The following is a 17389-nucleotide window of genomic DNA, read 5'->3' on the forward strand; positions in this document are numbered from 1 at the left end:
AGCAAAGAAAACCGAAAATTAAAAAGAAAAGGTAAGTCTTGATAAAGCGCAAAAAAAAATTGAAAACGTGAGTGATTGAAGGAATATAGGAGAGTTGAAGCATTTCTAAATATTAAGTTTGAAAACCAACATAGAGTTATTCTTTTGTAGGCTATGTTTTAGGTGGGAGCTAAAATTTAGGAGTTTTTAAATTAGCAATTTTACATATATATAACCATATTATTTAAGCTTTACGAACTAGAAAATTTGAGAGTATTTTGGGCATCAAAATTGAAGATCTCAAATAAGGAAAGCTCCTTATATAGTAGTATAAATATATAATAAATAATTTTTTATTTTATTTTTCTTTTTGTGATTTTTTTTTTAAATTTTTTGTGGACAAACAGAACATTTTATTGTGATCAGTGATTATGTGTGTGTGTGTGTCTAGAGAGAGAGAGAGAGAGAGAGAGGATGAGTTTCGACTTATGGCTTTCATTTTTTATGATTGTGCTCTTTATTATTAGATCAAAAAATCAATAAGTTTTTTTTGTGTAAGTGAAGATTGAACCTTAAATCTCTTATTCAACCATCAGAACTTTACCAATTGTGATTAGTTATACTAATAAGTCAAATTGTAAGACTCCTCAAGTTCAATAATTACGAACTCTTTCCCCTCCAGGCCTTTACATAATAATAATAATAGGTAGTGGTACTAGCAATCCATGTGAGAGGGGTGAATATGTATCTATTATACTATTAGGATATTTTATAATTTTCCACTTTGTAAAACTAATGTTGTAAAATTTGTAAAATCCCTAATCTCCCTCTCCAAATTTTATTATGAAAATTATAAAAGAACTACCAACTTCATTACAAAAATATACAAACTAATGATGCAATGATTGTAGTGCTCGTGGGTTCCAATTAGCTCAATTGGTAAAGTCTCTGATGGTTGAATAAGAGATCTGGAGTTCAATTCTGTCTATACCAAAAATGATTGGTGTCTTGGTCTAATGATAAAGAACCATATCAGAAGCGAACAACATAGGTTGAAACTCCCTTATAAAAATTTAAAAAAAAAGGAAGATTGTAGTACACCATTTGTTTTGACATTAATGTTTTCTAAAAAATGAGTCGTTTAAAAAAATAACTTTTTTAAACTATCTCATCTTTCTATGTTTTGTTGTCTTTTTTCGAAAACAATCTCATTTTCCTATGTTAGGTAGCGACCTTAAAAATGAAATAGAGTTGTTTCAATAATTCCCATATTGCCTCTCAACTTTCTTTATTTAGCATGACATGAGATAAAGTTGTTTTTTGAAAAATTTTAGTGAAAAATGATCTCTAAAAATAAGTTATATTTTTAATAATATTTTTTGTTCACTTAAGATAGTTTTCCTTTGACATGTTTTTTTTATATTTTTTTTTATGCTGACAAACATGGAAAAATGCAAAAAACTATCTTCACTCTGTTAATGTCACATAAACGACAATAGAATTTTTCAACCCACACCCAACAGTAAGAAAACCACACAACTCGAAGGCACCAAGACAGAGCTCTTTCAATCTGAGTAAAGGGTTAGTTGAAGATGGGTGCACACTTTTGAAACCAAATCATTTTAGGTGGAGTGACAAGTTTCCCATCTAGAAATCCAACTCCAACTAAACCATTCAACTCTTCGCCATTCGTTCGTAACTTCTTGTCACTCCTTGTTCAAGATTTATCAAATGCAGTGGAGATCTTGCCAAATACAGTGAAGATCTCCCATTATTCGGTGTGCTCTCTACTAAGTTGGTGAGATCTAGCAAATATGGTGAGATCCCAACAAAATTTACTAAGAACTCAAGATACTTGCCATGCGCTGCCATCAACTTGGAGGCTAGCAGGTTTGATTGATCTGATTGCTGAAAAACCGACAACTTGTTTGTCAACAACTCATAGAACCATGATCGGCATCGGTTAGGGGTTTTTGTGTCCTAATCCAATTGGATTGAGTTATGGGTTAGCGGGGAATTCAACTAAACCTAACCTGTGAACACCCCTAAACACTATAATGGTTGAATTTATTATTTATTTTTTTGTGTTGTACTTAAAACTGACACATCAATTTATATAATTTATATAATGAAATTTGTAGTATTTTTAACGTTACTTTGTTGCGCTTTGTTGACATTAGATTTTGAACTAGAAGGATAGGAGGTGGATAGGAGATATATATAGAAATAGGAATAAAAAAAGATACCATCGGACACTCTTGGTGCGCACCCTTGATGCGGTGGTGGTCACTCTACAAGTATAAATGCTTGTAGGGTGTGAGGGGTAAGGATTGTAGTTCAAATCTTCAAGAGAGAGTTTCACAAATATATACACATAGATTAGATTAGAGTAGAAATTCTATCTTGTTAAAAAAAAAAAGATGAAAAGATAAAGATAAAAATATCCTCGTAATCGTATTAACACTTTTTTTTTTTTTCCTACTTATAATGTGGCCATTCATGTAACTTTTTAAAATCATTACCTAAATGGTTAGAAAATTTTCCTAAAAAAAATAAAAAAGATGAAAAGATAAAGATAAAAATATCCTCATAATCATATTAAAGCCTTTTTTTTCTACTTATAATGTGGCCATTGGTGTAACTTTTTTAAATCATTACCTAAATGGTTAGAAATTTTTTCTTTAATATAGTTTGTTGGAAATTTTATAAGAAAAAATTAGTTGTGATTTGTTATGGGAAGTTATTAATTCACATTCTATATGATGTCTTGTTTTAAAAAAAAAAAGAATAAAAAAAGTTGAAAAGATAAAGATAAAAATATTCTCGTAATCGTATTAATTTTTTTTTTCTACTTATAATGTGGCCATTCGTGTAACTTTTTTAAATCATTACCTAAATGGTTAGAAAATTTTCCTTTAAAATAGTTTGGTGGAAATTTTATAAGAAAAAATTAGTTGTGATTTGTTATGGGAAGTTTTTAATTCAGATTCTATATGATGTCAAAATAACATTTGCGATGGTCTAAGTAAAACAACTTCTTCGTTGCAAACAAAGAAATATTAAAACAACTTCTTCGTTGTTCTTTGCTGATCACCAATGATTCTTTGCTCTATTGATATCTCTATCTTATAATGCCGAAATTATTTAGTGTATTCACACAAAAAGTTGAGAAATCTGATTCGATCGTTGTCATATTCACTTAACAAAAAAGAAAGTTACAACATATTTTACACAAATAGACAAATCATGACTTCATAATTAGTTGCTATAGGTTCTTTTACATTTGATAATTGATATGGAACATCCTGATAAAGTTTTAATATGGAGTAGATTTCATTAACCTGTATTATTGAAAAAAAAATATAGTGGCACAATATATATTTTTAGTTAAAGTATTAAAAATTACATAAAGGTCTCATCTCTTATTCAGATTTTGTGAATAATGAGAAATAAGAATATTAGTGGCCAAATGATTGTGAGTTCGGTCATAAAATGAGAAATTATTTAGTACACTCAAATGGACAACATCCTCATCTCACATTAATATAGGTTTTATGTAAGGTTTTACATGTGGGATTTACCTTTATATGAGTAAAGAGTATAATACACCTGCTGAACAAAATAATTTCATTGGGCAAAAGACATAAGCAAATTGTATTAAGATCTAATCTGTCATTTTACTATATGTTATTGATAGGTAGTTAGAGCAACCACATCAGCTCGTGTAAAAATTTTGTCTATTTTACACAAAAATCCTCCTTTTAAAAATTTACACATTCATTTTTACAAATAACCTACATCAGTTCATCTATCCTACTACATCTATTAATTAAATAATAATTTCCTTACTTTTTTTTTTTATTTCTCCCCCAACTACCTGTACGCGCGCCACTCTTTCATTTCTGATTAATTTCTCTCTCTCTCTCTCTCCTCTTCATTTCTTCTCTTCATTTCTGATTCATTTCTCTCTTTCTCTCTCTCTCTCTCTCTCTCTCTCTCTCTCATTTCTCTTTTGCTTTCTCTCTCTCTCTCTCTCTCTCTCTCTACCCATTTCTGTGTTTGCTCTCTCTCTCTCTCTCTCTCTATACCCACACTCTCTGAATCAACTCTCCCTCTCCCTGAAAAACTCTCCCTCCGAAACAACTCTCCCTCTCCGTTTTTCATAGCTCCGAGCTCCCTCTCCCCTGAAAAACTCCATAGCTCTGAGCTCCCTCTCCCCTGAAAAACTCCATAGCTCCGAGCTTCGATTCGCACCATTCCATAACCTTCAAGCTCCGATCCGTCCGTTCCACAACCTCCAAGCTCCGATTCGCTCCGTTCCACAACCTCCATGCTCCGATCCAAGCTCCGAGCTCCGATCCGCTCCATTCCACAACCTCTAAGCTCCGATCTGCACCGTTCCACAACCTTCAAGCTTCGATCCGTCCGTTCCACAACCTCCACGCTCCGATCCAAGCTCCGAGCTCCGATCCGCTCCATTCCACAACCTCTAAGCTCCGATCCGCACCGTTCCACAACCTTCAAGCTCCGATCCGTTCGTTCCACAACCTCCACGCTCCGGTCCAAGCTCCGAGCTCCGATCCGCTCCATTCCACAACCTCTAAGCTCCGATCCGCACCGTTCCACAACCTTCAAGCTCCGATCCGTCCGTTCCACAACCTCCACGCTCCGATCCAAGCTCCGAGCTCCGATTTGCTCCGTTCCACAAACCTCTAAGCTCCTATCCAAGCTCCAATCCGCTCTGATCCAAGCTCCGAGCTCCGATCTTGTTTGTGTATCTCTGTTTTTTTTTTTTGAGCAAGTGTATCTTTGTGTTGTGTTGATTTGTCTGTGTGGATGGGTTTGTGTGTTGGTGTGTTTGTGTGTATTTGAGGAAAAAGAAGAAGATGAGCAGTTAACTGTTTTTTAGCACAGAGAAGAGAGAGAAAAAAACGAGCGAACGGAAATTAATAAAATAATCTATAAACGAGCTACAGTAACCATGTATATTTACACGGTTACTGTAGCTCGGGTTGGGTTTGCACAATTTTGCATGTTTTTACACTATCAAAATGTGTAAAATTGATAATTTTTTGTATTTTAGATGATTTTAACTGGACTGATGTGGTTACTCTTAGAGCATTTGTATCGGTCTTTGTAAAATTTGATGTCTATTTTAGCATAAGAACCCACTTTTTCTATTTTATATAGTCACTTTTATAAAATACCCACATCAGATTATCTATTATACATTCCATTTGATTTAAATACTTTTTTTTAATTTTTTTACTTTATACTTTATGAGTGTTGAGGCACAAATTTTTGGGCCATAATCTCATTAGCTCACTTACTAATATACTTATACAAGCCCATAAACTATTTTGGGCCACACAAATAGTTTCTACATACTTCCCACATATTACCCAAATATTTTCCAATATTATTACCCATATTGAGCTCTCACAAATATTTCTCATATAAGCCCCATAAATTATTTTAGGCCCTCTCACAAATATTACCCATTATATCCCACATATTACCCAACTTGGGCTCTCACACATACTTATCATACCACTACCAAAATTGGGCTACAAAATTATACCATCTCTACAAAAAACTCAAACTCATTTACCTTGTGGGCAAAAAACAAAAAGCCCAACAAAACTCTCTTTACAAAGCCCGTTGCTACACGGCACATTTACTAAGCACGTTGCTACATGACAATATTTTTACAAAATCTCAAACTATTTATAAAAGCCAAATACTATTTTGGCAACTATTTACAAAAGCCTAAATTTTTGGCACCTATCTAAAAAAGCCCAAATACTATTTTAACAACTATTTACAAAAGAGCAATATTATTTTGGCAACAATTACAAGAACCCTAATACTATTTTATATATAAAAAAAAAGCCCAAAACTATTGGGCAAACAATTATTCTATTAAAGCCCAAATATCATTTGGCAAAAACAATTACATTATGCTCAAAACTCAAAACTATTCCTTGGCAAAAATATATTTTCATATACTAAATTCCTTAACTCATGGGAAGCATAAACTACTTATGATATATAACTCATCTTTTAAAATTACTTCTTCTACAAAATTTATGGGAATTTGTCTTATTTTTTCATGAGAAACTCTAACTACAAAAGCCCATATGCGTTACCCATGGCAAAACCATTCATTTAATAAGTATGAACAAGCCTAAAGAAGCCCAACAACAAGGCCCAATCGAGACAGCCCAACCCATGCACTAATCCCAGCAACCAAGGTTCACTTGAGTAACTAAAGTGGTTAGACTAACCACTAGTCAAGTTTTAGCACAACTAAGCTGACAGCTGAGGCCCATTACCATCATTTTCAGCTTGTCAAATCAAATAAAAAGATGACACATGTCTAGTTGAGCTTACTCCCTTCCTTGGCAAGCTGATTTTCATGATTATTGATGTGACATAAAGCTGTGTTGATAAGATACAAGGCTGTGAAGCTGTAGCCAGCCATTCTCTCCCTCTTTTCCAACACAACAGGCCAGGGAAGGTCAAGGAACAAAGAGCAGCTATGAATAGACCATGGAAGCTTCTGGAATTACTTGTAAGCACTTTATTACCATGTCAAAAATGTATACCTTCTGGTTTATGAACCAAGCACATGAACCTAAATGGGGAAACATAGGGAAATGTGGTTTGGAAGACACCGAGAAGATCTTCAGCAAAGGGCTACAAGATTGACACCTAGATTGGGGTAACACAATCTGCCCTGGGACGCTTTGATACTAGCAACCAAGATCATTAGCCTAAAACATGCTTTAATCTCATTGGTTGAGGACAATCAGCATTTAATGCTAAGTTAGAATTCTAGTTGCTATTACCCGAAACAACAAGAACATTCTAAAACTGAACTTACCACTCTTGGCCAAATCCTAGGAGTGGATTTTTAAGGCTTTTCTAAAGATTGAGACTAATTTTGGTAGAAATTATTTGCTAAAAACGCCCCTCAAGCTCAACTATAAATAGAGCTCTTTACTAACATCTCAACACACACCAATAGAGAAGAACTCTCTCATAAACTTCTCTATTTTCCTCTCTCTCTAATTTTATTAAAGCTTTTAGTGAGTTTTTGAGCTCTTAGTTTCAAACTTAGAAACTAAGCTCTTCAATCCCTAGCTCACAAATACCCCTTACACCTCTACTTATAAGCTCTTATCCACCCCCAGCAGAAAGTCCAAGCAGCTTTACTAAATACTCTCACTCTCTCTCACTACTCATACTACCAAGGTAACCCTCATTACTCACTACATATACTATATCCATGAGCATACCCTGGCATCACAAAAATTTTGCTGCGCTAGCTGGAATCTCTGTCTCTTCCTTCATCTCACACTAGGCTTTCTCCATTACTTGTTATGATGGAATCTAGTGTTTGTTTATTCATTTATTATTGATGGTTATAATGTAATTGTTATTATAGAGTTTTTCTCTGATGTTTTTGTATTGGAGGACTTCTTCTCACTGGAACCTATAGATGATGATTTTGGAGATGTAGACACTCTCTTAATCTATGAAATAATTAACGGTTGGAAGTTTATTCTGTTTTGTCTTATTTTACCACTAGAATATTTTATTGCTGGAATATTTTACCGCTGGAATATTTTATTGCTGGAATATTTCTTCATTATAGTATGCTTTTCTGTTGTGCTAATGTATTTGTTGTAGGAAACGTTTTTAGGCCATCCCATAATTCTTGTTAGTCCCAACCTAGGCCCAAGGTATAAAATAAGGCGAATTTCTAAATCTTCACCAATAGCCTTTGGGCCGTGCTTTAAGCCCATTGTCAAGTTTCAGTTAAGGCCCTCAACCTAACACAAATCTTATTTGTTAGAAGGAAAAATTTTCTGCCCTCAACAATGAGTATTCTCTTCACGTTCATTCTCATCTTTTCCTCAAAAAAGTAAAAAGTTCTCTCTCATCTCTCAGCTCTCTTCTCTCTTCACCATCACAAAGCTAAACCTCCATGGCTGGAGCTCCATGGCCATAACCAGACCTCACATTAGCACCACAAAGGCCGAAACTCACATAAATTAAACCCCTTCTCTTTCTTGCTCTTTAAACCTGAATTCTACCTAGCCTAGACCACCATGGCCAAACACCATAGGTTCAGCCAATCAACCACCACAAACAAAAGACTTTCAACTTTGGGTTCTCTCTTGGGTTTGGGGACTTGGTGGTTTTGTTTGGTTTTTGGTGTTCTAAGTTGTAGGTGTAGTTTGTTTTGTGGTTTGATTCGGGTTTTAAGGTTTGAGAAAGGTGGGATTTTTGGCTTGGATGTGGTGGTTGGACGGTGGTGGATGGTTGACTGGCTTTGTCTTGTTTAGAGGAAGAGAGAGTGAGTGAGTGAGATGGAGATGAAGATGGAGAAAGGAAAGATTTTGGAGAAAAGAGAAAATGAAAGGTTTGATTGGGCTTGTCCACAAATTGGGCAGGGTCAAGTTTGTGTCCAACCCATATCCCACCTGACCACTTCGGGTCTTCAAAATCTAGACCGGCCGCCGACCTATAAGATAAGTCGGTTCGAGCAAGTTGGATATTGATTGGTGTTGGTCGGACTCGGGGTAGAAGAAAATAGCTGAAACGTGTCAGAACAGGCTAAAATCTACTAGATTGGCCAACACATGGCTAGATCTAGCGAGATTTCTAAAAGAACTCACTAGATCTATAAGAGATCTCGATGGGATTTGGCTGGATCTGTTGAGATCTCGATGAGATCTCATCAGATCTCAACGAGATCTCATCAGATCTCAACATATCTAGCAATACATGATCATAAATTCCTCATACCGTCGAAAATTGGCATGTTTTCAATATATAGGCCGGTTAGATCGGTTTTAATCAAATTTTGAAGAGTAGACCTATCAACTAACCCGCTAGTCTTAGTTGCAAGAGGCTGAGACCCACTACCGACCATCACTGATGTTAGGTTGGCCTATTTTCGAGTACAGATTGGACAGCAGCATCGGGTTGGTCGATTATAGGTTCCGGTGGACAACCGGAGGTCTGATAAGGAGTTGAGAGAAAAAAAAAGACCAAATATATATATATATATATATATATATATATATATATTTACACAGCTACAGTAACTGTGTATATTTACACAGTTACTATAGTAGATAAGTAGTTGTGTTTATTTACAAATTTATACATCCATTGATGTGAGTAGGTTTTTGGGGAAAATATGTAAACTTGACCACTTTTTATAGTATATACACATTGATGTGATTGCTTTTATGTATTAGTTACATAATGACACACACCAAGAGACATTCATGATTCAAATCAACCTCTCACTTGTAATAATCGAATTATACAATATTTGTAAGTTCCCTTGTTTTGTAACCCTTTATTTTCAATATAAAATCTTGTTGTTTGGCTAAAAATAAAAATAAAGGAGAAGTACAAAGTAACATCTAAGATAACACACGCATAAAAGAGAAAAATAGTGAAATTATTCAGGAAAGGAAAGAGGCAAAAGAAAGTGGTGGCGAAACTCGAAACGATGGAAAAAGCTCTGGTCAATCATAATCGTATGTGGGGGCAAAAGCAATTGTTCTCTCTGCCTCTTTGGAATCCCCGGACAGTGGCAGTGAAGCTAAAACCAGGGAGGCAGAGTCAGAAGCCAATCGGATTAGTTGCCCAGAGAAATGCATCTGTGTCTGTGTCTGAGGCAGGAAATGGCTCAAATTCCACACTGCGGCGGCCGCGGGATTTTCATTTACCAAATTGGAATTCCTTCCCATCCACTCTCACTCTCACACTCACTGCTCCGCCTCTGCCCATTCAACAGCAACTCCTCCTCAAACCCTCTCCTCAATTGGCTCTTTTTTCTCTCCTTTTTGTCATCTCCATGGTTACTTTTTTTTTTTTTGGGTGACTTTTAACTTAATATTAATTACCCACTAAATTTTTTTACTTTGTTAATTAATTTCTAAATTTTCTTTTGGGTATTGCAGGCCCTTGGCTCTATTTTGTCCTTGGCTATACTTTCCATTCCTACCATGAATGTAAGTTTCATTGTTTTTGTCTATTACTAGTACTATATGTGTATGTGTTAGTTACTAGTGGAGTATTATTGTGTTTGTTCAGGCTTTTACAAGATTGGCAGCTTCTATGGATAAATTGTCCAAAGTTGTCTCCGAGGAGGTACCAGGTACCTTGTCTTCTCTAAAACTTTCTGGGTTGGAGATTAACGAGTTGACCCAAGAACTTGACAAGCTCAGGTACTGTGAAACTTAACTCTATTGCTTGAGTTGCTTCACATTTTGAATTTGTTGTTTGTGTGTGCCATAGCCTAATTAATAATTGCATTCGTTTTCTGCTTCTGGGTTTTCAAGGCAAATACTTTCTGGAACTCGTTACCGAAAGAAAGAAAGGAACAAATAAGCCCAGTTCCTTTGGAAGGAGAAACTGAGACTAGTACTACTACCCTTGAAGAGGATTATGCCATGGCTGAGATATGAGATTTGAAGAATGTGGAAGATCAATGAATCTTTTGCTTGAAGTGTAGAGGCATTGAGGGCATTCCCAGTCCATCTTATTGTCCATTTTAGAAGTTGAAATTAGCATCATGTAGATTACATTTGCAGGCAACTATCACCACTTTTATTTTGAATCTATGCACTATAGTAGAAAAGCTTTTTGAAGTAGTTGTGATACCTCTAATTATGTGCGGATTGTATCAAATAAGTGTGTGTTGCGCAGTTGTACACCAAGTCTCATGTCAAATATTAAGTCAAATTAGGCTATGTACAAGGAGGCCCCAATTGTAACTTAGCCCATTTGTGGTATAACTTGGATGTGCTTAATGGCTCTTCCTTTTAGAGTACCACTTTTGAGTGAAATTGTGATTGCTAAGGGAAAGAAAATTGCCAAATCAGAATAGTGAAAGGGATCAACATATTAAGCACCATCAGTATTTATGTGCAAAATAATGTGTTGCCTCTCTTTTCTTTCACCATAAATCATGTGACACAACTTTTTTGTTTTTTTTTTTTTTCGATTGACATGTGACACAACTTGATAAAGTGGTAGATTGTAACCTGTAAGCAATAGTGAATGGACAATTACTTTCAGATAGACCACCAATGAGATAAGTTTTATTTGCCTAGACATTTTTGTGGCAAAAGTCATGTTCCCATATCAAATATTGTTTCTTTCATACACACAATTAAGTATTTCCAGGAAATAATTGATTTTATTAGTGCATTGATTTCACTTGTGTATTTAAATGTCCAGTGCGCAGAATCATGCAAATATAGTGCGTGTACAGCTGCTGGTTCACAATTTTGCATACTTCTTGAGTTTTTCACCGGCTTCTTTTGCATGCGTTGGCACTGCCATGTTACTTAGAAGTGTAACCCTAGATGACGATACCAAAGATTTGCTCTGTGAGTTTGAAGGATCAATCTTCCAGAGTCGCACTTCCCACACCTGCTCAAAATTTGACAGTATCCACCCATTTGAAAAATAAGACTTATTAGTATTAAGTTATATGCATGTATACTCCAAAAATATAATTAATTTCATTTAGTAAAAATAATGTAAAGGGGGAAAATAATGTTATTATGCTTCCCTTAACTATGCTTTACCCTGTGTTTGTTTCTCAAAATAAAAAATATGGGTAATTGTCCTACATTACTTAAGAGAGTGTGTTGTGTGTAATATAATTTGCTCTATCCTCTCTTAAAAGTTACCATGACTTTTGAGTGGATTAGTGGTGTGCCTTTGTGTTAGACTTAAAACTCATTTCCCTTTTCCTTGTGTGTGTGTTTGTTTCTCAAAAAAGAATTGTTAATTGTCTCATATTACTTAAGAGAGGTTGTTGTGTGTAGTATAACTTGCACTACCCTTCCTTAAAAGTTATCATGACTTTTAAGTGGAGTTATGGTATGCCTTTAAATTAGAACTCCTTACTCTCTCCCTTTTGTAAGTGTGCATGTTTGTTTCTAAAAAAAAAAAAAACTATGCTTTTAGTAAATGAAATAAAGAGAATTAAGTGTCTTGAAATGTGTGTGTGTGTATATATAAAATGAATGAAGAGTTATATTTAAATGAATTAGGATTTATAATAGAGAATCTGATATGAGTGTTTTCAAAAGTCATTAGCTAAAATAGGAAATGTAGGTTATTAACCTTAATTAGAGAGACAAATTTAGAGACTTTGATGTGAATGCTCAATGCTCTCATGTAAAAGAAAGAAACATTGCTCCAAGAAGATTGAATAACTTTTCAAAAAATGAAAATGGAGGATATGGATATGAATATGAATAAATGAAAATTATAGTAGCTAGTGTTTTAGAAAAGTTTGGTTTACCCCTAGTACTTTTTTAATTGTAATCTTCTAATATTTTAATGAGAAACTGACACATCATGCACTAATTAAATAAAATGTAGAGATTAAAATCCACCACTTGCCATTATAAATATAAAACAAAACGGAAACTTCCAATTAAAAAAGTATTGGAAGTAAACCAAACCCATTTTAGAATGACATCTAGCAGTAAAAAAAATTCTAATTTGGGCCCCCTATATTGAAATGTATCCACAATTAAAAGAGGAATAAATTATAGATGTCACTTTGAGGTATACCCAAATATGAGTCTTTAATTATTTTTTGACTCTTACATCTTATGGTTAATTACATTGGGCATTTTTGTTAATTTTAGGAAATTTAACTGAGAAAGAATTGAAGACAAAGATATTCTACCTTTCTCTCTTCAATTTTTTTCTTTCAATCATCATTTGAGTTTTGTGTCTATTCACTCCCAACTAATTCTTAGAACAGAACAATTTTTTCTTCAATTAATCTTATAAAAAATACATCACAGAGTGAATGGTAAGGTCACAACATATAATAATAATAATAATAATAATAATAATAATAATAAATGATAGATGATTCACCAAAACATAATCCAGAAAGAAGTCAACTCTGGCTGCGGGAAACAAGGAAAGTGTTTGGAAGGAAAGGTTGTATGAGCATATGGTCCTTTCAGAGTGCATAAATGTTTGTGTACAAACTAGAGACTCTGACTGACCTGGATGGTTTTGCCAACATTAACAGGGGTGGCCTCAGCAAACACAAGGTCACCGAGTTCAGCACGCTTCACATGGTTTATGCTAAGATGAATACCAGCCACTCTCTGATAACCAGAAGCCATGTGAGCTCCCATGCTTGCTAGTGCCTCTGATATCAGTGCCGATACACCTCCATGTAACACCTTGAATGGCTGTACTTTTTTCCCATATGTTATTAAATCAAATTAAGCAAAGGTAATGAATGAATTGAACTGGGTTTGATTGTGTTTGACCAAACCTGACAACATTTGTTTGTAATAGGAAGGCGGCCGGTGACTCTTTGAGGAGACAAGTCTTCAATCTCGAATCCGATTGCATGTAGCGGAGCATCCAAAACTGCTGTCTTGGTCGAAGATGTTTCTGCCATAACAAACTCTCTGATCTGTTTCTTTCTTATTGATTCTGTGTCATGAAATCATTTTCTCATCCTATCATCTATAAAAAACTGGGCTTGTTCCTTGTTGCTTTTTCTTGGGTCTGTGAATTTTGAGGTGATCGATGACCTTTTTCTGTTTTTGTTCTTTTGTTTTTGGTCTTTGTTGTGCGTGCCCGTTTCTAAATTAGTGGTCGCTGTATCATTGGATAGGATAGGTTGGTAGGTGGGAGCGTGATGGAGTGAGCGATAGAGAATAAGTTGTTTGGTGAGCTTAGCCTTTAGCTTTACTTAGGCACAAAAGTCACAAGGGAAGAGAGATAGATGGGTGAAAGGGATGAGGAGGTAGATCATAGATATATCATGGATTATTCATGCATTAATTGTACAAAGTAAAAATTCCTTACAAGAAAATATGTTCACACAACTTTGTAACACAATTTTTGTAAAGTGGTAAAGAAAAAGCAAAAAAGTCTAGAAACATACTATTAATTTGTTTTGATAATGTGAGTAAGTAGAAAAACACACACAGAAAATAGGGACAAAGGCATAATATCATTCACATGAATCAGTCAGTGCAAAAAATTTTATCTATTTAAGTATAAGAACTTACTTTAAAAAAAAAAAATTTTTTTTTTTTTATATATATATACTCATTTTTCAAAACATCTCACATCAAATTATCTATTTTACACTACATTACATTAAAATATCAAATTTTCTTGATTTTTTTTTATAAATTGATTCTCTTTTTTTGCACACAATAACCGTTATCTACTCTCTTCTTTCAGGCGTCGGTATACATAAAGTAAGAATAAAAAACTATATGCAAATTGGATAGTGTTAGTGTAAATTTGCAATTATATATTTTTATCTTGACTGATGTGAGTAATTTTGGGGTTGAATATGTAAAATTGATACATTTTTCTATTTTACATTAATTGGTGCAAATGCTCTTATGTAATGCATTCATATATTAACAAAATTAGTGCATAACCTCGTGCATATGCATGAGTACAATTAAAAACAATTACAATTATATGGTTCAAATTATACATTTTTTTAGAAGAGATTCAAATTATATATGGTATTAATTTACACATTTTTTAAAACAATACATCTTAAAATATGTAATGGTTTCTCATTAATTATATATATGATTTAGAATTTAATTGGTTATAGATTCTTCAGTTTTTACACCCAATAATTCACTTGCCACAAAAATTTTAAAATTAAATGGACACGTGATGCAAAATTGGTTTTCAATTGAAATCCAATAAGAATCTAGTTAGATTTGGATTTTTCGATTTTTACACTCAATAATTCACTTAACACACAAATTAAAGATTAGATAGAACACGTGACATGAAATTGAGAATACAAATGAAATCTAATTGAATTTTCTATGAGTTTTGGCTTTTAATATATACTAGTGTGTAGCCCCGTGCCTATGCACGGGTACAATTAAAAATAATCATAATTATATAGTTCAAATTGTACTTTTTTTTTAAGAATAGGTTCAAATTATATATGGCATTAGTTTACACTTTTTTTAAACCATATATCTTTAAATATGTAATGGTTTCTCATTATATATATGATTTAGAATTTAATTGGTTTTAGACTCTTCGGTTTTTCCATCCAATAATTCACTTGCCACAAAAATTAAAAACTTAGATGGACATGTGGCGGAAAATTGGACTCCAATTGAAATAATCTAATTGGATTTAGACTCTTTGATTTTTACACTCAATATTTCATTTGACATAAAACTAAAAATTAAATGGGGTACATGACACAAAATTGAGAATCTAATTAAAATATAATTGAATTTTTTCTTAACTTTAGCTATTAATATGTGTGTGTGCGCGCGTGCACGCATATGTGTGTGAGTGAAAGTTGTATCAAAATATAGGCAAGAGTGTGTTTTTATAGAAAGAATCGAGAAAAAAGTAATGGTTTAGTGTGAAAATTGATAATAATAATATATTTTTAAAAAGTTTCAACCTATCGTGTTTTCTTTTGATGATAGCTTTTTATTATTAGACTAAGATACCAATTTGTTTTTGGTATAGGTAGGAATTAAATCTCAGATCTCTTATTCAATTATCAGAGACTCTACCAGTTGAGTTAATTGAAACTTGACCCACTTGATAATAATCAATTACTCTTGGTACATGCATAAATTAGATTGTGACAAAAGGGTAGTTGTATAAGGAGACTATTTTTTGACTTTCTTTGTGGCTCATTTTTGGACACGGTATAGGGATGAAGTGGGCAAACCATTTCTCTTTCCTTTTCCTCTTTCTCTCTCATCTCTTAACTTCACAACTTCTTTTCTTTAAAAAAAAAATTATTATACTTGGGTAGCATTTATTCTGTTCATACAACGAAATTAAGTATACCAAAGTCATGAGTTTCAATTAGTTCATTTGGTAAAAATTGTGATGAATAAATAACTTAAATTCAATTTTTGCCAATATAAAAAAGTGATATTGTAAGTAAAAATTTTATAAATTTTTTTTTTTTAGAGTACACCAAAGTCCAGGCCATCAAACACCGAAATATATGCCAATAATTGATATAAATGATTTTGAGAATCATGATTGATATACGTGATATTGATAGATACAACACAGGCAGAAGGTTAAATATATAAACTATAATACAAAAAGTCGTACTACTAACTGATTCCTTAAAACTAACTTTCTACCAAATAAAAAAAAAAAAAAAAAACTGATTCCTTATCAAAACAACGGTACTATTGTTTCCTTGTCGCATTTCATCAGGATGAAAAGAATGTAACTTTTGTACAAGAAACATGAATATCTGTGCATAAAAACGTTTATTGCAACAACTTTTTCACAAATCACAAATTACCACCTTCGTAATTATGAAATTTATGGCCTTATTACCCTTGATTGTACAGTCAATGTTGAAATATGATACGAAAAGATCATCAATTGGTTTAGCATCAACTTTTAATCTTTTATATTTGAGTTTTGGGATGCCCCATTTATTACATTTCAATTTCCTTTTATTAAAAGGAAAATTACGCTGCTTTCAATCATCACGGTGTTAAACATCTAATATTTCTAAAAGGAAATTGAAATAACAAAGCTAGTCTTAGTCTATAGCAGATAGGGCATGTGTCTACATGAGTCATGAGTGATCATCTATTTTTTCTTTTATTAAGAGGGGAAGTTTTTACTTTCAGTCTAGAGTATCTCATTTTGATAATTGTCTTTTATTATTAAATTAATATATTAATTGATTTTTTGTATAGATGGAGATAAAATTTTAAATATTTTATTATAGAATAAAAGACTTTATCAGTTGGGATAACCAAAATCCATATAAATGATATATATTTTTTTTTTGGAGTATTTTACCTTCAAGAAAACTCTAATGATAGTATCTGGAAATTCCAATGTAGACTGATTCTGCCTTAATAGATTGTAGTAAATTAAAAAGTACATCCATTTAAAACTCCATCTACCTCGACGATCCCATATAATCTGCCAGCTGTAAGTTTTCCTATTTTCTATACTAACCCTGGCCTTTTTCACATAGAAAATTTCCCTTGCACAAGCTATTTAGATGACAAACTTTCATGTAGGGCTTCTCAAGTAAACCGTGTACTAGGCCTAAAGTGTCAAGGCCACTTTTAATTTGCATGAACAGCCCACTTTTATTGCGCCAATATAAGACTTTGACATTTGACATTTTGACTCTTTTTATGCTAAGTCCCAATTTATTTTTTCTTTCGTCCAGTTGCTTTTTTCTTTTTTTTTTTCACTTGTACACACACAACTAAAAAAATGTATTACATTTTTGTTTTATTTAATAGGTACATAATTATACTAATTTTACTTTTTCATCCTCTCATTTTTCTTATTAACAAAACAAATAAGTTTTTCATAT

General features: G+C 33.3%; 2 protein-coding genes across 2 annotated transcripts; one reads left to right on the forward strand and one right to left on the reverse strand.

Annotated features, from left to right (window-relative positions):
• The first annotated feature begins 9425 nt into the window (after window positions 1-9425).
• Window positions 9426-10760, forward strand: LOC142626241 (uncharacterized). Its single transcript, XM_075800044.1, has 4 exons — window positions 9426-9865; window positions 9969-10019; window positions 10102-10235; window positions 10350-10760. The coding sequence occupies exons 1-4, from the start codon at window positions 9515-9517 to the stop codon at window positions 10396-10398; spliced, it is 585 nt and encodes a 194-aa protein (XP_075656159.1). The 5' UTR covers window positions 9426-9514; the 3' UTR covers window positions 10399-10760.
• Window positions 10761-11072: 312 nt separating this feature from the next.
• LOC142626242 (1,4-dihydroxy-2-naphthoyl-CoA thioesterase 1) lies at window positions 11073-13728 on the reverse strand. Its single transcript, XM_075800045.1, has 3 exons — window positions 13331-13728; window positions 13053-13244; window positions 11073-11445 (listed from the first exon to the last, which is right to left on the reverse strand). Exons 1-3 carry the CDS (start codon window positions 13457-13459, stop codon window positions 11293-11295), a joined length of 474 nt encoding a protein of 157 aa, XP_075656160.1. The 5' UTR covers window positions 13460-13728; the 3' UTR covers window positions 11073-11292.
• Window positions 13729-17389: the final 3661 nt, after the last annotated feature.

The sequence above is a fragment of the Castanea sativa genome, chromosome 2 (genome assembly GCF_040712315.1).
Source record: "Castanea sativa cultivar Marrone di Chiusa Pesio chromosome 2, ASM4071231v1".
In the NCBI taxonomy this organism is placed as follows: Eukaryota; Viridiplantae; Streptophyta; class Magnoliopsida; order Fagales; family Fagaceae; genus Castanea; species Castanea sativa.